Below are 20,273 nucleotides of genomic sequence, written 5' to 3'. Positions count from 1 at the left end.
TCTGATAAAATGAGATGGATATATACTTCCCAACAGGTTTCTAAATTTAAACATAAGATTCACATGTATTTCCTACAGTCACATTTTGTGTTCTTGCCAGGAAATCTGGTATTGCTTGAGAAAGCAAAAGTAGCAAAATCTGGATTAAGTTTATATGGTGCAAATATTTCCAAACTTGATTTTTTAGTTTCCCTTGAGAATTCTCTTAACTAGTTCTAAACAAACAAACAAAACGTTAAAAATTAAATAATGGAGTGCCAAATACAGAATTCTGCCTTGTTTTCGCAAAGTGTCTTCCATGCAAACAAAGTTCCTATTGATAAAGATTAGATTTTCACACTTTCTTAGCCTTAAAGCTTGAAATTTTTTGCTAGACAATCATGTTGTGAAATGTTGGAGGTTTTGTTCCACTTTGTCTTTACCTTCTCATGATTCTTCATTTTCATAGTTGGGATACATACTGTTAGAAAGCCCCATTCACTTACTGTGCGATACACAAAGACCCTAAGTAATTTTCCTCCAATTGTCTCCAGCTCTTGTCCATTGTACAGCTCATTGAGCCCGACTTTCACTTTTATAATGTGATTCTGCAGGATTGTTTTAAGAAGGCGTTGATCCATCCTTAAGGTGTCATCTATAAAAAAATATAAGTATTACTATGTAGCATATATTCTTACCTATTTTTACATCCAGAGCATAATCTTTTAAGGCTACTAACCTGAGAAAGCACCATTCAGAGGTGCCAGAAGAGTGTATTGGCCTTCAGGTCTTAGAGAAGATGCAAGTCCTACCTGTGTCACCAGGTCTGTAAAAGTTGTCTGCTGGGCACCACCAAGCTCAATGACTTGCTTGGCTGCAAATAAGACAAAACATTTTAGCACACAGTTTATTCCTTTTCCTGGATTCTCCATGCTTATCCATAACAAGAGAGCTGAGGGAATATAGGTAGGATTGTAGAAAACATCTTCAGTATAAGAAGCTTTTCATACACATCACTGACCAGAATCAGGAATTAAGACTTCACCAATGAGATGGATAACACCATTGCTTGTCACAATATCTTTGCGTTTTACCATCTTCACTCCATTCACAGTCAGACTTTCACCATCACAACCAACTTCAACTGTGTTTCCTTCCAAGGTCTCATAGACAGCTCCACCAGTGATAGCTTCAGAGCACTGGAGAGTATTTAAAATATGGAACTTCACTAGAGCTGTAGAGAAAAGATCAGGACATTAATGTATAGGTATTTAGATACATATATTTTATATATATCCATATATATACACAATATACACATATAGGTGGGAGATGAAATAGCTACACTATTTTAATAGTTTACTAGCTTATCTAGCACATATATTTGCACTGATAGATAATTTATTGAAAGTTATTTATTTGACAATTGATCCTACAGGCCTCTAAAAAAAACATTTATGGTCAAATATATTTGGCATCACTGGTATTATAAAAACTATACAGTTTATGTGACAACCTGCATGTAACAGAGTATATAACTTAGTGACTGTAGATGATATGCTCCAAATAGACCTCTAAGTACACAACTGTATAGGCTATGAAAATCCAGCCCAGATTTGTATTTTATTATGCTTTTTTATAGTAATTGAGATTCAGTGTGCTATCCTCTGTGAGCACCAAAAGAATCAGCCAAAAAATCCTGAAGGTAAACTGAAAAAAATTAATAAAAAGCCACATCAAAAAAAATTGTGTTATTTCAGAATTCCATTTTTAGTTATTAATTAGACCAGGTCCCTCTTTTCACCATCCTTCTTTGACTGACTTCATTGACTGACTTAATCAGGCTAAAATGAAATGATTGAGAACTTGTTTAGTGCAGTAGAGAGCATAAAGGAGATGACAGAAATGCAGCTTTCCATTTCTTAGTGTTCCATTACATTAATAAACATAACTGATTCAGCTATTACTTGGATTTACTGCAGTTCTCAAAAAAGTAAGTGTGCTGACTGCTATAGTTTGTCAGAATACATAGCACAAATTCAGTTCAACTTGCAGGGCCAAACTTAGCTTTTACAAGAACATTTCTTTTTTTTTTTGCACGAAAAAGCTGTTGATGAGAAAGCTGTGAGAAGCTCCCACATTCTGTTAGCCCTACATTTCTAGAGGCAGTAATCTTGTATCTGTGTAATATCATAACTGTGCAGCTGAACTATCAGTAACATCAGTGTTTTGGAAACTAAGTTTTCAGTGACTTGTAATCATTAGGTAATTGGAAAAATCAGAGATGAAATACCTCCTCCAATATGTATGAAAGTACAGGAGCTTAATTTCAGAGCCAGTAGGATAATGTAGTTTCTACCTCCTGATCTAGTCACCTGTATTTCTCATTTGAAAAAAAAAAAAGGTTACACACCTTCAGAAGCCACCTTGTCACCCATAATCCTCTCTAGAACTCCCCTTGGAAGTCTCTCAAAAGCTTCATTAGTAGGAGCAAAGAGTGTGTAATGGCCAGGCCTTCCAAGAGTATCCAAGACATCTGATGTGATGGCAGCAGCCTAGAAGATAAATTTATTTTTAAAGCTGGTTATTTAAAATATTACCAAAAACCATTATTTGTCTCATTTCACCAAGTGCCCACAGGTACTTTAATGCTAGACAGATCTGTGTTATGGACAGGCAAAACTGACAATAACGAAATGAAAACTATTTTTGTGGGGAAAATGTGTCTTGATATACTGAGTTACCTCTTTAATGCAGCACACAGTAATCAATAAATTCTGACAGTGGTGACAACAGGGCAAAATTTGGAATTATTTTGGCCTGAATTTTTGAATGAAAAATGTGAACATCTTGACAAATCAGATCAAAATTAATAATTTGCCTTTGAAATAATAAAAAATATATTACAGATGTATGACTAATTTGATTAAACACAAGGAAGAAGTTCTAAACCACAACAAGAGGCTGAGGAGCAACCTCCCTGCTCTCTACAGCTTCCTGAAGAGAGTAAGTGGAGAGGGAGGTGCTGATCTTCCTGGTATTCAGTGATAGGATGCATGGGAAATGTTCAATTGTTGTGTCAGGAGAGGATTAGACTGGACATTAGGAAGCATTTCCTTACTGAGACGGTGGTCAAACACTGGAACAGGCTTGTAGGAAGCATTTCTTTACTGAGAGGTGGTCAATGACTCAAGCCTGTCAGTGTTTGGACAATGCCCTTAATAACATGATTTAACTTTTGGCGAGCCCTGAAGTGATCAGGCTAGATGATCCTTGATCAAATTCCAACTGAAACGTTCAATTCTATCCCATCTCAGGCTTTGAGGCTAGGAAAAATTATCTCTGGGTTTTGCAACCTGGTCTACTGGAAGGTGTCTCTGTCCACGGCAGGAGGTTGGAACTAGGTGATCTTTAAGGTCCCCTTCAACCCAAACCATTCTATGATTATATGATTCTGGAATTATAAATGTTACTCAGCTCTGGACATTCAAGAAGTAATTGTGAGAATATATGATGGATTAAAAGGGTACTATAATAGGGTATGCCAATATGATTTGCGGATTTTCTAGAAAAAGAACATATGTAAAATTGAACACATCTGGACTTGAGTAAATAATTTGCTCAGTTAAAGATGAAATATTATTAGATCAACCTAAGACAGAATGATAAAGTGCATATGAAACTGGTGAATTGGAAGATGGGAATAGCCATCCTAAAAGAAATGCCATATTAGAGTCTCAGGGTTGATTTTGTTGTGAATGGTTTCATTAGCACAGTTGCTTTTGGAGCCAAAAGTAGTATTAAGTGCAAGGGCACACACACAGTAATTGGCAAGTGTATGTGCTATAAACAGGGAATTCACCCTTTGAAACGTCAGAAAGGCAGAGTTTAATGTGATGTAACTGAAAGAAAAACAAATGTGATCTTAGCAACTAGAAAGTGTTTGTACATTCAGTTTTCTAAAGAGATTAAATGATGTGGTTGCCTGTCATGGACTAGATTTGAGGGATTCAGAAGGTCTCTTCCATATTTATGCCCTGCATTTAAAATTATTATTATTTTTTTAATTAAGGATATGGGGGAGGGAAAAGGACAACAGCTACTTGTGAAACCATGGCATATTCTTTTAAACATGTGCAGCATGAAATCCCATTACAGTAAGCAGACTCATCTCCCAGAAGAAAGAGAGATTAGAAACCTGGACAGAAAAAACCTGCTTCCTCTCCTCAAGAAATTTTTTTTTTACATTTATCTACTGATGCTCTGAAACTTGCTATTAGTTAGGTTCTGGAATTTGTTGTTTTGTTGTTTTTTTTTTTTTACAATTTCTATCATCCACTTTGAACTTTTTCTTATTTACCTAGCAGCACCAGATGGTAATTTATGACACAAGTTTCATTACCTCAGTGCTTGAAGACACACTTTTTATGTACAGGGACACATTATGTTCTATTGGTGTGGTCTTATTTGATCAACAAAAGAGAATAAACAGATTTCTTATGTAAAATATACTTTTACTTTTTATATAGCCAGATTTGCAATATTAGTTGGAGCTCATAATTTAATTTATTTCTCTCTCTTTCTGAACTAATCCTTCTTACTTCCAACTATCATACACAAATAGAAAAGAAAGAAAAAAAAAACTACAAAACCAGAAAAGTGTTTTTATTTTTGTCCACTTACTCTAAGAGATGAAAGATCGTCTTCGACCTCAATGAAATCTTGAATAGTATTTCCAACAGCAGTCAGGACACGATCAATGACATGAACAACACCATTGGTAGCAATCTGGTTGCCATGGATGATCCTGGCACAGTTAACAGTAACAACCTATATTTGGACAATCAAGCAGAACATTAAACATTTGTTTGATCATATACTTGTATACTTGCAATCTGATTCTTAAGACGGGCAATGTATGGACTGTACTTTCCAAATTCACTCTTCTAACAGTTTTCATTTTAAATTTTAAGTAAAAATGTATAAGATTTCAAACGCTAAGCTTCTGGGAAGCTAGCAGTAGATTTATTCAGGCAACATTTATTTCATATTTATGTTTAATTTCTTAATGCAGTTATTCACTTTTGGTTTTGGTGTATGGCTAATACAGTGATTGTATGAGGATTTTTTACTAATGTAAGCTGTAGTCAAACATATAAATTTCAATGCCTTTAAGGCAACAAAGATGAGTGAATTAACTGCGAGATTTCTAGCATTTATAAGTTATTTTGTTTCTAGCCAAATACAGGAAGTATGTCCCCTATGATCTTAAATACTTCTACCATGCACTCCAATTCAAAGATCTGATGTAAAAATTATTTTGTAAACACATGAAGATTAATACTAGATTTTCTCCCCAGTTTATTATGATCACATATTTTGCACACAAAAGGCTTTATCTTTTAGGAATAAAGTTTATTTTCATTTGAACTTTGATTTCTAAACAGCAAGAACACGCATTCTTTCTTAGTGATTAGTCTATGTAGCAGACAAAATTTTTTCAAGAGAAAATTTATTTATTTTTGTCAGTGACAACTGATTTGCTAGATGTTAAACTTTCTATAACCAGTTTTCTTAGCTATAGAAGGAAATAAAGGAAAAAGTAATGGCTATAACTGAATAATTTTTGTATAAAAAAACAAAAAAAGAAAAAAAAAGAGCAGACTTACCCCATTAGGGTAATGGTTAATAAGCAATTTCTGGTCATTATACATAGACACCAGAGTCATGCCATTCTTAAGATCTTTTGTCAACATACGCTTGTTTACCATGTGGTGGTGGAGAGCATTATACAGTTCAATATTTACGTTGTCAACCAAATTCCTGTGAATTTCCTGAAGAACAAAGGAATTTCATTACTTAGAGGAATCAAAACATTCTTCTAGTCAGAAAGATGTACATATAGTTGCTTTAACATATGCTTGCAATATATACTGCAATGGATATTTCCTATTGGAAGACACAACTTTGATACCAGTCAATCTGACTCTACTTAAATGATACTTTAGTCTGATTTGCTCAGAAATGGAAGACAGGAGTTCTCAACACAGACAGGTCATTGAGCTTTGATTCACTATTTATTTACCTAAACACATTACTAAAAGGACACTGAATCACTGACAAAGTACAGTTGCACTCTACATCGTGCAGTTGCTGGAATTCCTGTGAATTTACCCCAAACTGTGCTAATAGCACTAATAATATTCATATTTTTCATGGAAGCATTTAATGAAGAAACACAGTTGCTTAGTACTAGTGAAAACAAATTCAGACTCTCTAGATTCAGCAATGTATGTTAAACATGAAAATAATTTTATTATAACTTTTCCAACGTCCTTTTATATCTAAAATATCAATATTTTTTCTGATCTATCTTTTCATAGACTACCTGTTGCAGCTAAAACAACATTAGCTGAAAGAGAAATACAGTTTAACACATATAAGTGTGCATGAGCATACACACACTTACTGAATTTAATTGCTCCCAGGCTTCATTGCTTGGTGCAAAGAAAGTGAATGATCCTCGTCCTTCAATCTCTTCTCTCAGCTTTGATATGTCAGAATACTGCTGTGTGGAAGTAGCTCCCACAATACCAAGTGTGCCATATACGTGATCAATAGGAGCAACTGAAATAAACATAAAAATACTATAAACTCTTCAGTCATCTGTTTTCTCACAATCAAATGTATTCTGTTTCTTTTAGTTGGACAGTAGTACTGCCTTTCTGAAACTGTTTAAACCAATATTAAAACATTGTGCTTGGATTAAAATTCTATCGTCAAAACACTCAAAAACCATCCAAACACATCTGCTTGTTATTTATTTTTTCAGTTTGCTTAATGAAAAATTAGATCAAACAAAACTGAATATTGTAATGTTTTCTTTAGAAGAGCTGTTTTGTTTTGAGCCAACACAAGCTGAAATGGGTGTCTATCCATTAAGAACAAGAGAAAATTCCATATATAATCACAAAAATTTTGATGGAGTGGGTCTCATTTGGTCATGGTGGAGCAGAATTGCTCTTGTGAGGCCTCTTGCTTTTCCAGTGTGTGGTTTATGCATAAACTCTTATCCAGAGAGTAAGGATGTCCATAGGCTCACAGTTAAAACAATGCTACATGAGACCTGAATTCAGCTTTCCTACTTCTAGGCGTCGAGAAGCAAGACATCTGTATGTGAGCTAGCTGTTCTTGGCTCTTTTTAAGGTCATGAAGAGTAACAGGCAATTCTAGAGTATGACTGACCTCATTCTAATGTCAATACCTAAAGCAAAATGAATTCATCTAAACAAACTCTGCCTTAGGTATGCCTAAATCTATTACTGAATGTAAAGGGCATAGTTCAGATAAAAGGATCTGAAGTTATGACGTAAATTTCTTCACAGATTACTCTTCCTTGCTTTGATTAATTTTATTTATGCAAAACATAGTAGCAGAAATAAAGAAAATCAAGAATATAATTAATTAAGTCTTAATTTTCAGTCCTTAGTTTATTTAAAGCCTATAACACTCTTCTAGTAAATAAGATTCAAGTCTTCTAGGGAAAAAGGAATAAACAGAAGTTAGATATGCCACACCTCATGTCCTTGGTTTCTGACCTTACTGGTATGCTTTTAGGTTACTCTGGGGTGTGGTGGAAATAGGAATAAAAGTTCTTTCACAGCTTTGGGAACTATCATTCTTCTCAACTGCAAGCAGCTGAGAAATTCAACTTAAACTGAATGTCCAAATTCAGTGCTGGCTGATTTCTAACTGTGTGGGCTGTATGCAAATGAAGCTGTGTATTCTCAGGCAGTAATTCTTAAAAAGAGGTAATAATTTCTCAAGATGACCATCTTTGAAAGTCTCCTGTGCTGTGATGCTTCTCATACTGACTCATCCATATGAAAACAAGCTTGCACCTGCAGGACATCCTCTTGTACCATCCATCTTCATATAGCCAGGACAGCACTCATATAAGACAGTCCTGTGGCATACAAACAAAGCACAATCAAAAAATGTATAGGATAAATGAATACTAATTTTAGCTAAGTCTAATTTTTAATTAATTTTTCATTGCTAAGTACACAGTCTCCACTTCTTCACTCCTTTTTATCATTTAACCTTTTCTTTATAGACTACAGATTGGTTGTATTTTAGTAAATGCAAGGCTTTAGAATTTACAGAATGACTTCCATCATTAAGTGCTAGGAAGGAAATTAGGAGGGGATGTGCAACTTGCATAGAGTTATTAAAAGATGAAGCAACTAGAAGAGCAGTTGAAGAAAATATTTAACTGTTTTGAAAAGATTAGATGGGATTGAAAAAGGGGAAAAATAAAGTGAAGACATTGATAGAAACTGGTGGCATCAGGGTTGTAAAGGAAAAGGAAAACAAATGAACAGAACAGAAATTAAAATGACAAATCTACATGAGATCATGTACATACTGGCCATAGAACCTAACAGGTATTTAGAAGAAAGTCCTGTGTAGTGTATGGTGATAGAAAGTGGGATGAGAGAGCCTCAGTTTTTCAAGGAAGACTGAAGAAGCTTAGGAATGAGGGAGAGAACTAATTAAGAACAGACATAAAGCAGGTTACAGAGAAGGAAGTCACTAAAGACTGGATGGATGAACACAAGGGAAAGCTCACTGGTAAATGTAGTGAGGATGAAAACCAGACAACAAGAAATCAAAAACAGAGTTAAAGGAGGATGCCATCACAGCATACACAGAATTTAGCAATTCCTCAGATCAGGAACTGATATATAATGATGTAAATAAAATATTCTTATTCTTGAATATGTGTATGCTACACATATGAGCAAACTAGGGCTAAATGATAATTCTATACTGTAACACACAATTTACCATTCATGCTCCTATAAGATAGGAGTCTTCTTCATAAATCTGACAGAAATAAAAGGTCTACTACTATACATCTGTTTGACAATTTCTCTTTTCTTACACAAAAGTGCAAATTCACACAAATTATCACAGTCCTGACTCTGGCTCCTTGAGAGAGGAAATGCTGACAAATTATACAATCTTATGAAAGGTTTAAAACAAATTTCAAGACAATAGACTCCGAATATTACTTTTCCAATTATGGTACACTGTAAGGGACAAAGAAAAATTAGCATCACAGTTTTGCATAGTATGTATATTTTTGTAGGCCTGGCTGATGTTGACAGTGATAGAGTCCTGAACACTAATTCCAGGAAAATTTTGCTGAGCTTTTACCATCACATTCCACCTTTACATTTGTAGGCACTTTGGTAGCAGCTGAGTACAATTCTCTCATTTTTCATAAACTAAAGCTGACAAAACATTAACCACAAGTACATTAAAATGAACAACTTATTCAAATGAAAAGTTGATCTCAAGACCTTCAACATCCAAACTCCTTGAAGAGATTAAAAAATTCCAGACCAATAACATTACAAAGCATGATTTTAAAAGTGAGGTGTATAATTCTGAAACTGACAGCAATGTGAAAGATCTGGCAAAGATTAAAGAATTGTTTTTAAAAACAGTCTTTATTTTTCCATGTGCATCTTTTCAACTGAGAAGCCATATATTTAAACTACTTGTATAGTTCTTTTTAATACATAGTTTTCTTTATTTTATTCTTGGGAATGCAAGAATAGGATACAATTTAGGCTACGGATTTTCTGACTAATAAGGAAATTAACTTTATATTCTTCCTTTCTGTTGCATCCCTGCCAGAAGCTAGTAAAACCCCCCAAAATGATTAAAGAAAACTGTGTAGTAGAGTAGGAGTCATAATGTTCTCCCAACTGTGTGAACTGCTTTGTCATGATAAAATAATTTTTCCTTCCATGGAGCAGAAAATCTCTCCCCATCACCCCATGAGCAATTATGAAAGATTGCATTTTGCAGATATAATTAGCTTTTGAAAAAGGAAAGAGGAAACTGAGTTATCAGCATAGAATAAGACATGGCAAGTTTAGTCTTCTTACCATACCCAACAATGACAAAATTAATGAAAGGCAGAAAATTGGCTTAAGAACATAGTTGAGAAAGAATGTTTTTTTCAGCCATGCATTACAACATCAGTGCCTTTTTTACCATGTAACTTGTTATGTACAGCCCAGGATTTCATCAGTCATTAAAGGTTACTGTAAGCTTCTACTTACAGTACTGCTGTTCTCTTACAGTTAACTACAATTAGAATGCCATACAACAGCTGTGCTCAAATTGTAATGAGGAAGATGTAATGAGAAAAAAGTTTTGCATGGAGAATATCATAATGAGGTTAAAATCAGATAAAACTCAGTACAAGAGGCAGTTTCTCAGCACCACAGTACTCAGGGGAAGTATGATCACACACCATAAGATATACTCATTTCTATCTCCCTACTAGTTCAATATAAGATGGTGCCCGAGTGAAGAAAGCAGCTTCTCAGATATCAAACAATGAAACATTCTTGAGGCTTTGGAGGTTTTGGGGTTTTTTTTTTGGGTGGCGGGCTTGGTTGTTTTTTTGTTGTTTTTTTTTTTTTTTTCAATACAAATTTGTTCTGATCTCATCCAAAGGAGAGAATTCCAAAGGAAAAAGGGGGAGAGCAACACTATCTTAAGTCCTTGTTATTCTTGGCTATCAGAGACAGTTTTTAGTTTATTCAGATCAGCTCTGTGACTCATCCTTTTCTACTCCTTGCTGGCATGGAGAAAAAATACTGCAGAGAAACAGTGGAAAGAATTTTGGCCCAATAGACTCATAGTTTAGCATCCCAACTGGATCTAATCTACAGCACTGGATAGGAAGCATAAATAATAAAAGCATTTTTAAATTAACATTTTATAGATCACATATGCAAGTTAAGAAGGACTTTGTAACATGTAGAAATTAACATGAAAAGAGCCATTGCATGCTGCATTAGCATTCTTATTATAGTAACCTCTTTAGTCATGTCTGCATTTCTGTTTTGGATGCAGAGAGTATAAAACTTCCATTGACAGCGAAGACTAAGTTATAACAGATGCTCTATTACAGTCACAAAAAAAACCCTCAAGAGTTCTACAACTGAACTAGAATCATAGACTCATAGAATAGTTAGGGTTGAAGGGGACCTTAAAGATCATCTTCCAACACCCTTCCGTAAGCAGAGACATCCTCCACTAGGCCAGGTTGCTCAAAGCCCCATCCTCTGTGGCCTTAAACACTTCCAGGGATAGAACATCCACAATTTCTCTGGACAACCTGTGTCAGTGTCTCACCACCCTCATAGTAAAGAATTTTTTCCTCATGTCTAACTTAAATATCCCCTCTGTCAGCTTAAAGCCATTCCTCTTTGTCTTGCCACTACACATCCTTGTAAAAAGTCCTACTCCAGAATTCTTGAATGCTCCCTTTAAATATTTGAAGCTACCTTAAGGTCTTCCCTGAGCCTTTCCTTCTCCAGGTTGAACAAGCCCAACTCTCTCAGCCTGTCTTCATAGAAAAGTGCTCCAGTTCTGATTATCTTCAAGGCCCTCCTTTGGACTCACTCCACCAGGTCCCCATCCCTCTTGTGTTACTGTCATACACACAGTTTTCTCCCTCTAGCCTTGCTCTGTGCATGCTTGCACAAGTGTAGTTTTGTGTAGACTCTTCATGCCCAAATCTACCCAGTCCCACCACTCAGTCTTCCTCTGGTAGGCCATAGCAGGATTCTTGCTTAGGTCCTTACATAAGTTCTGTAATATTATTTACAGTTTACATTCCTCTAAATGCTAGTCAATGAAGAAAACAAAGTCACACCTGGTTTTAGTTCTATGAGTTCAAATTGCCTATTGCATCAATTTTCCCTGACACATGAAGGTATCTATCACTTCATAACTCTGTTTACTTCTGGAGCTCAGCAAAGTAATAAATTTCTTGTCAGATTTGTGCTGAGACCACATTTTCTCTCATGGGAAGTCTTGACATCTATCTAGGAATAAAACCACAGGAACAGGTTGTTTCTGATATTGACTGTGAGACTATCCAAGTTCCAGTCTGTCATTTTCACTAAATACCCTTCTTCCCAATGCTTCTGCATTGGAATAATATGGAATAATATGTAGAGCCAAAGATGTCAGTGATATGGCAGAGCTCACTCAAAAGGTGGAGTATTTTGGATGACTTGCAGCATGTCCTTTGAAGGAAAACAGAAGTCAGTATTATAATGCCACTTGGAGGAGAGGAAAGATTTTGATAAATGCTATAAACCTGTGGGTCCTGAAGAAACTGCATGTAGAGGTGGGCAAAGGAACCCACAGAGTCTATTTTGACTGGAAACTGATTATTATTACCATCAAAAAAATCTGCAATTTTTATGAAAAAGTAGTTTTAATCTGTCTGTATTTGCTTGTAAAATCAAGGCCAAAATCAAAATGGGAGAGACTAGTTAGAATTCTAGACATTCAACTATGTACCAAAAAAACTTCTGGGTATTTAGAATGATAAGATTGCTTGTCTGTGTAGGAAGTTCATTATGATTTGCTCCACATGAACTGTAACTTACTGAGGTTACTGTCTTTCACCTCTTTAAGTAAGTAATTAGTAATCAATAAAGTTTACAATAGCAAAAAGCTTAGCGCGACAGCTTGGATCATGAATGCCAGGTCTTTTCCTTGGCTTTGGTGGTGCCATGATATCATTTTCATGTCCAGACTTACTTTAGAGTTAAAACTTCAAAGCCATGGCAGTGTTTGAAAAGCAACACTGTGTATCGGAATCAGTGTCTCACTGTACTGGAAGTACAGTTCAGTTCCATTAACTTGTGGTATGCTGTCAGAACACTGAAAACTCTTTCTCAGAAAGGAAATGGAAGAAAACTTCCTACTGCATTTTCCCTCATTTGGATCCTTTCCTTTATCTCATTTGGATCCTTCCCTTTCCAAACTGGAAAGGATCCTTTCCAACACTGGGTTATGACCTGTAGCATCTTTTAGGAAATTCAAAAAATGCAAAGCCTCTGATATCCAACAGAAACCACAATTCAAGCCCATTTGTGGTCCTTGCCTATTATCTGATTTACCTGTCTGATTTTACAGTTTGCAATGATTTAATTTGGATTTTAATTTAATTTAATCTGATTTTACAGATTACAGTGAAAAAAATCAATACTGGAGGCATTTTTCTCATATAAATAATCATTTGGGAGTCTTAACCAATTTTACATTATTAAGTATAGGGATCATGCTCAAGAAGAACTATGAATATAATTGTTTTTCAGCCATCATAGCTGAACCAGCCAAAAACAAAAAAGAATCAAACCATAAAACTGGCTTTGAAAAAAAAAAAAAAAAAAAAAGGAAAATTATTATAATTTTTTTTTTTTTTTAAATGAGAGTGCCACATATGTAAATGCACTGGAGAGCATGAGAGACTGCAGCAGTATCAGCACTGCCAGCGATGCATGCACACTCCACATAATTTTTTGTTCCACCCCATCCCCTAGCACAAGCCCAGATTGTGTCTGGATCTAATTCTTTGTCACCATAGAATTCTTTGACTTTCTGTAAAGAACTACTCAATGAATTTTATATAAGTTTTAAAAGTCTTGTGGTTGCACTGCTTATTCAAAATTTCTGTTTGTAGAAGCTCACTTGGATTCAATGTGAGCTACGTGTAGTTGTTTAAATCCAAACGTATCTATTCCCTCCATCCCCCCAAATTTATAATTATTTTTTTCTATATTTTAAAAACACTTTTAAAAACTTGAAGAATGGAGTCAAAAATGTGGATCCTATTTACTCATGACTGACAATCAGGAGAACAAAAATATGACTATCTAATTGCAAATTATCAGTTACTTCTTGATCATGCTCTCCTTTCTGTTGATCCAAAATCATTCTCAAGACAATTTAAGAGCTTGTTTACAAAGGGACTCATCCTTGACTGGCTTATGTTGCTGACACTTTTGGTATTTCTCTTCCATGCTAACCACTCTCAAGGAAGCCTTTGGCAAAAAACCAAAATCTCTAGTCCTCATTACCTTATCATCTAAAACAGTGGCTGATATTCGTTCAGAAAGTTTTAAATATAAATCTTACTTTAAATGAAGCGAAGTTCTTCATACATACAATTTGCACCACGTATCAATATAACTTATCTCTATCTCTTAAGGCACACAATCTCTCATTTGCTATTCAAATTGTGTGCTTAAATTTTACTTGGGAATTTGAAAGAGTTTTACAGGCTTTCACTAAGAGACTCCTAATACTCTAAGAGAGTTGCAATTAAAGCCTTGACCCCCTGTTCACTTAAGCCTTTCTGAAAATTTTACCCCAGACCTATTTGGACCCTGTAAGAGAATAACGGAAAAATAAAAATTTCTTCCTGTGAGAACTGCTGAGAAATATATCCAAGTAATTGCATAACATCAACAGAAAACGTGGAACACAAGAAAAACATTTGTTCAGTGTATTGGATAAACAATGTCAGCTTCTGTTAAATTACTTAAATTCTAAGCAAGACAAGTGAGGCAGACCAAGTTCAGGACTGGGGGGTTTGTGTGTGTTCACACTCTGAAGCTGCCCTATGCTTGACAAAGTAGTAGTGACTTTGACATTTTGTCACAGGGAAGGCAATGACTTGCATTCTGAGAAGGCATGATAATTGAAATACACATACAGATTCCAAAAAAATATCAGACTCACACAGATTTAATCTGTATCCACAACCATACTTTGTTTTTTTTTTTTCTTTGTAGAGAGAGGTGGTCTGAGCACACTGCTCTGCTAGGTAGTGCCAAGGTCTTGTCACAACTGGCCTATTAGGTCTCTCTGTGGTTTTGGGTAAGTCACTTAACTGTGTATCTCTTTGCGTATCTCAGAGCTATGAATACTGAGTATCTCTTTGCGTATCTCAGAGCTATGAATACTTAACTCAGAGTTACTAGCTGAGCCTAATTCTCTGAAGCCTCTTAAACTTAAAAAAGACTATATATTATGCTGTCATTTCCAGAATTTCCACTCGTTTTGCGATATTTTGGCAATAACTATTAGATCAGTTATCCAGGTGGTTTTAAAAGCAGCTAAAGAGAAGCTTTAACCCAGTAAAATTATGAAATGAATTCTTACTGTGTCTGTATGAAGCAGTTTGTCTCTGAGAATATGAGAGCTTCCTTATCATACATGATACTATTTCAGTGAATGGGGAATAGTTTTGAAACACAGCATACTTACGCTTTTTTTCCACAGATGGCTCCCTGGTACCAGTTTCTGCAAGTGCTGAAGTATTTCTTTTTTGTTCCCATAACTTGCTGAAGGGCACAGACATTGGGGCTATGGGTGGGAGTGAGAAACATTTTAAAAAGAAGTTTCTGTACATCCTTGGGAAAGTTCAATGTAAAATGCCTCAAATACTCTTTCTGTTGAGCAAGAGTAAGAAATTAACATTAAGTTCCCAGGGCAAGTGTGTTTTCAAGCAAATACAGTGCAAGCTCCTGAGACTGCCCAGCTGGGTTTCTTTGGCAAGCCCACCCTCCCAGCAGGGACAGAATATTCCCCTCCATTTTGGTTTGACCCTCTGTTTCTGACGGGTAGTGATCACCAGCTGTGCCTACTAAAGTCTCAATGTGCCTTACATTACTCCCTTTCCCCTGCAAAGTGAATTAATTACCAGCCACAGGGGATGGAGTTGTGAATACCATCAAGGTCTTTTCATTAAAGTTTTGTCTTGTACACATCTGTGCAGCTGAAGGTCATGGGGAGATGGGGAAGAAAGGTGCCTTGTTCTTTATCTAGATGGAAACCCTGTCTTCTGTAAATCAATCAGCTATTTTGATTACCAACCATTTGGAGTACTGCAGGCACCTAAGTAAACATTCTGGGAATTACTGGGGACCAAAGGGTAAATTGGAAAGTAAATAAAAGGAGTCACAGTTTTCAAATGAGGAATACTTGTTCCTTAGCATTGTAGTGTACAGAAAAGGAATTTCTTAAGGGTGAATTCCATGGAGCAGAGGCATTTTGCCACTAATAGAAAAAAGTCAGCTCAAAAGTTAGAACGTATATTTTACATCAGTGGGAAGTCAGTGATTTTTTTTTTAATTTAAAAAGCTCAGTGTGAGTTTAGCAGGCTGAGGAAATGTAACAAAGAAAGATAGGACGGCAAAAAATTCTTATTCACAGAATGCTTTTTACTTAAGAAGATTGCAAGAAAATATCTTTAGACACATGTGTCTCCCTGACAACAGCTGTTAAAATTATTTCCATGTTTCTGAGCAGTCTAACTTGGGAACATTGTCCTTTGCACACCCTGCGGAGCAGCTTGCTTCATTGCTCTAGCAGAAACAGAAGTTTTACAAAGGACTCCCAGTATATATTCTCATGTTAGAAAGCAACGAAATAAAATTCATGGTTTCCATTAGAATGGAATAAAGAGAGCAAATACTGTGGGATAGGTGCCAACTCTATTCAAACTTTTGAAAATGTATATTAAACATATCTGGCATCCCATTATGTTAATTGTGAACTGTAATTAATTTCCGTGATTCTAAAATGCATGTATTTTATTCATTAAGAAGTGTTGATTTTAGATTTTTCCATATTTTATGAAGTCTGACAATATTCTGTCTCCTTTTGAAACTCCCCAGAAAGCTTTTTATTGAAGAACAATTCCTGTAAAAATTAACTAAGTTCTATTTGATTGATAGTAAAAATTTATAGTGAAAAATTACATTTAATACAATATGAGAAGGAAGGGGAGGATAAATGTTAACAAGCTCCTTTTTAAAATCAAAATAAAACCCAGTTACTTACCCTTGGTCGCGTGCCCTTATTCGACTATGAGTTAAAATCTTGTCATAGTGAGCAGAAGCAGCTGCTTGTTCAAAAGCAGACAACAAAAGAGTGGAAAAGGTGAATAAGAAAAAGATCTTCATCTCTAGTCCTCTGTTGCTTCTGGCAAGTCTGAAAGAGAGAACTGGCAAAGGATCTGGAGAGCTGACAACTTATATACATGTTGGAAGGTGGTGGGAGGGATCCACAGGATAACCTGAAACTTCATACCACCCTCCTTAGAACAGCAGCTTTTGCTGCCAGATTCAGTAACCTCAATTAGTACCATACATTAACTATATAAAACATTTTTTTAATCCCTAGTTGACTAATTTCTTCCTTATTACAGATGGCTTAGCATTTTATTCTGCTGACACAACAGCAGAGAAAGTTTGAGTTTAGACTTTGACTTATGGTTTTGTATTTATAACACTGAAGCATTCAGAGGTCGTGATCATCACGTGTGGTTTTGTTCAAACCCAGAGGAAGAGGTTGTCTCTTACCATAGGAACTGCGCTGCTTTGCTTTCTATATCCTCACAGCTCTCATCTATGAGCTGTTTAACTAGTGAAGTTGGTGAAAGTTCCAAACAATGCTGCTGTTAATAAACTGGAATAGTATTTTTGTCTTGAGGAAAAAGGCTGTATTAGGGCACATTCTGATTATGAAGTAGTTACGTAATCAAATTCAGCATTAGCTTACAGATTCATTTTAGTTCTAATAACAGTTGTTATTACATAACACTTTTGTTCAGAGCTTCATATAATCATAGAAAAATCACTGAGTATCTGAAAATTTGATTACGTACCATTCTATACTTATTAATTAGTCTTTGAGAGCCTCTTATGAAGTAAATGGAAAATATAAGTCCAAGATGTAAATGAGAGAACAGAGGCGGAAGGGTGAAGTGACTGGCATGAATGGGGCATGAGCCCCCAGTGAACTAGCAGTCATAAGTGTATAGGAGCAGCTGGTGCTCGGACTGCAATCCAGGACTTTGTAATTTTTATGTAAAGGAAAAGATTCTGGCATTTATATGGAAGTGTTTGCATGTGAATAAACTTTCCAGGTATAGTATATAGATGATACCAGATCTTTTTAAATTGAGGTGAGTCCTAATGGCAGTAGTTTGCTGTAGTTTATTCCTCCAAACCAGAGTGACTAACTGGAACCAGAGGTGTATAACTAGACATTAATGAAGTATTGGACTGAAACACTTGGGACCATCACCTCCATATAGAACAGACTGTAATGGGGTAAAAAGCAGTGGACTTTGCTACATCTCATCATAGGTAAAGGTTGTAACTAGGCATAGGTATATGGCCATTTTATGATTAAGGTCATACCTTAAATAACCATGGCACTTCATGGTTTCTAAGGTTAAGAGCAGAGACGTGGTTAAATGCTAGGTGTACTTCTTTTCTACTATGACCTATGCACACCCTATCTGCAAAAGACTCAAAATAGCTCAAGTATCAGCATCTCTAGACTCATTGCATGTGAGCTAAATAAAACTCCAAGCCTGAAAACCCTCACTGCTAGATCAGCCGATGGAGGTGATGGGTCAACTCTGCGATATGACAATTTTGGGGGAAATGTCAGTGCTGCATTCCTTCTATTCCTCTCAGAGCTTTTTATCTCTTTCTGGTCTTTGCAGCAAAAACTAAAGTGAGAATTATCACCTTTTAAATGTGTAGTTATGACATTTCAAGATGTTAATTTGCCTCAGTTGATTACTGTTTGCTGTTCTGAGTCTACAGATGAAAAAAAATCAGAAGATACCCTGTTAAAGCAACTTGACAAACTTCAGAAAGTCCCAGAACTGTCCCAGAATGCAGAAACCGGTATTCTCAGGAGTGCCTCCCTCCTGAGTTGCTCAACAATCAGCATAGCTCATTTGCTACACTTAGTTCATGTTCCACACTTACTACGTAGGATCAAAAAATAAGTAGAAACTACTGCTGCTACATGCACTGAGCTCCTGTTGCTTATAGAGCTATCCACAAGGTAAAGAAGGAGCAATCTGAGCAGGGCAAGCATTCTTATTTCCATACTTTTTCAGCTTTCTAATTAGTGATCCAACCTCAAATCACAGCAAACCCCATTTGTTTCCTGTGAACAGTAGGCTATAATTCTTGAACTGGTAGTTCTTATTAATAATACCTTACTCTTCTCTGTTTCCACTGGTTTTTAATTATGGTAGGAATTGGACATAAAGGGAAGGTATAGTGATCCTAAGACCTTTCAGCTTCCAAATTCTACGCATTAATATTATGAAACTCCCCTTTCCACTTCAGTAGTGAAACAATCTGGATTGGATTAGAGACATAAATTTGATGGATGGACCACTCAGTGGATAAAGAATTGACTGGATGGCCGCACACAAAGAGTTGTTGTCAACGGCTCAGTGTCAAGATGGAGACCAGTAACGAGTGGGGTCCCTCAGGGATCGGAGTTGGGACCAATCTTGTTCAACATCTTCGTCGCTGACATGGACAGTGGGATTGAGTGTGCCCTCAGCAAGTTTGCTGATGACACCAAGCTGTGTGGTTCGGTTGATACGCTGGTGGGAAGGAATACCATCCAGAGGGACCTTGACACACTTGTGAGGTGGGCTGATGCCAACTTCATGAAGTTTAACCATGCCAAGGGCAAGGTCCTACACCTGGGTCAGAGCAATCCCAGGCACAGCTACAGGTTGGGCAGAGAAGAGATTCAGAGCAGCCCTGCAGAGAAGGACTTGGGGGTGTTGGTCAATGAGGAACTGAACATGAGCCGGCTTCAGTGTGCGCTCACAGCCCAGAAAGCCAACCATATCCTGGGCTGCATCAAGAGGAGTGTGACCAGCAGGTTGAAGGAGGTGATCCTGCCCCTTTACTCTGCTCTTGTGAGACCTCACCTGGAGTATTGTGTGCAGTTCTGGTGTCCTCAACATAAAAAGGACATGGAACTGTTGGAACAAGTCCAGAGAAGGGCCACGAGGATGATCAGGGGACTGGAGCACCTCCCGTATGAAGACAGGCTGAGAAAGTTGGGGCTGTTCAGCCTGAAGAAGAGAAGGCTGAGTGGAGACCTCATAGCAGCCTTCCAGTATCTGAAGGGGAGCTACAGGGATGCTGGGGAGAGACTCTTCGTTAGGGACTGTAGTGACAGGACAAGGGGTAACAGGTTAAAACTTAAACAGGGGAAGTTTAGATTGGCTATAAGGAAGAAATTCTTTCCTGTTAGGGTGGTGAGGCACTGGAATGGGTTGCCCAGGGAGGTTGTGAATGCTCCATCCCTGTCAGTGTTCAAGGCCAGTTTCTACAGAGCCTTGGGTGGCATGGTTTAGTAGGAGGTGTCCCTGCCCATGGTAGGTGGGTTGGAACTTGATCATCTTATGGTCCTTTCCAACCCTAACGATTCTATGATTCTATGATTCTATGATTCTATGTTAAATGTCAAACGTAATACCAAACATGGTGATAGAGGTAATAGGGCAGCACAAAAACCGGTAATGAAGAAATATGCAAATATAAAGTCCTATTAATTAGCCAAAT

General features: G+C 36.6%; 1 protein-coding gene across 8 annotated transcripts in view; it reads right to left on the bottom strand.

The window, feature by feature from the left end:
- POSTN (periostin) overlaps nt 1-16,903 on the bottom strand; it is a 36,176-nt gene extending 19,273 nt beyond the window's left edge. For 3 of the 8 annotated variants that reach the window (XM_061457461.1, XM_061457462.1, XM_061457468.1), the window contains exons 1-10: nt 16,717-16,901; nt 15,139-15,237; nt 7,881-7,945; nt 6,449-6,606; nt 5,649-5,813; nt 4,663-4,809; nt 2,393-2,534; nt 1,001-1,213; nt 719-853; nt 486-634 (exon numbers count right to left, since the gene is read on the bottom strand). In XM_061457461.1, coding sequence (XP_061313445.1) covers nt 486-634; nt 719-853; nt 1,001-1,213; nt 2,393-2,534; nt 4,663-4,809; nt 5,649-5,813; nt 6,449-6,606; nt 7,881-7,945; nt 15,139-15,237; nt 16,717-16,838 — 1,395 coding nt within the window. In that variant the 5' untranslated portion in view covers nt 16,839-16,901. Of the gene's footprint in view, nt 1-485; nt 635-718; nt 854-1,000; nt 1,214-2,392; nt 2,535-4,662; nt 4,810-5,648; nt 5,814-6,448; nt 6,607-7,880; nt 7,946-15,138; nt 15,238-16,716 lie in introns of all 8 variants that reach the window. The other 5 variants (XM_061457464.1, XM_061457465.1, XM_061457467.1 and 2 more) reach the window with 4 other exon arrangements.
- Nucleotides 16,904-20,273: the final 3,370 nt, after the last annotated feature.

Source organism: Pezoporus flaviventris, unplaced genomic scaffold, assembly GCF_033815535.1.
Source record: "Pezoporus flaviventris isolate CSIRO_AGI_PZ_B2104156 unplaced genomic scaffold, CSIRO_AGI_Pfla_v1 ptg000025l, whole genome shotgun sequence".
NCBI classification, from domain to species: domain Eukaryota; kingdom Metazoa; phylum Chordata; class Aves; order Psittaciformes; family Psittacidae; genus Pezoporus; species Pezoporus flaviventris.
This window is presented reverse-complemented; position numbering and strand designations above follow the sequence as displayed.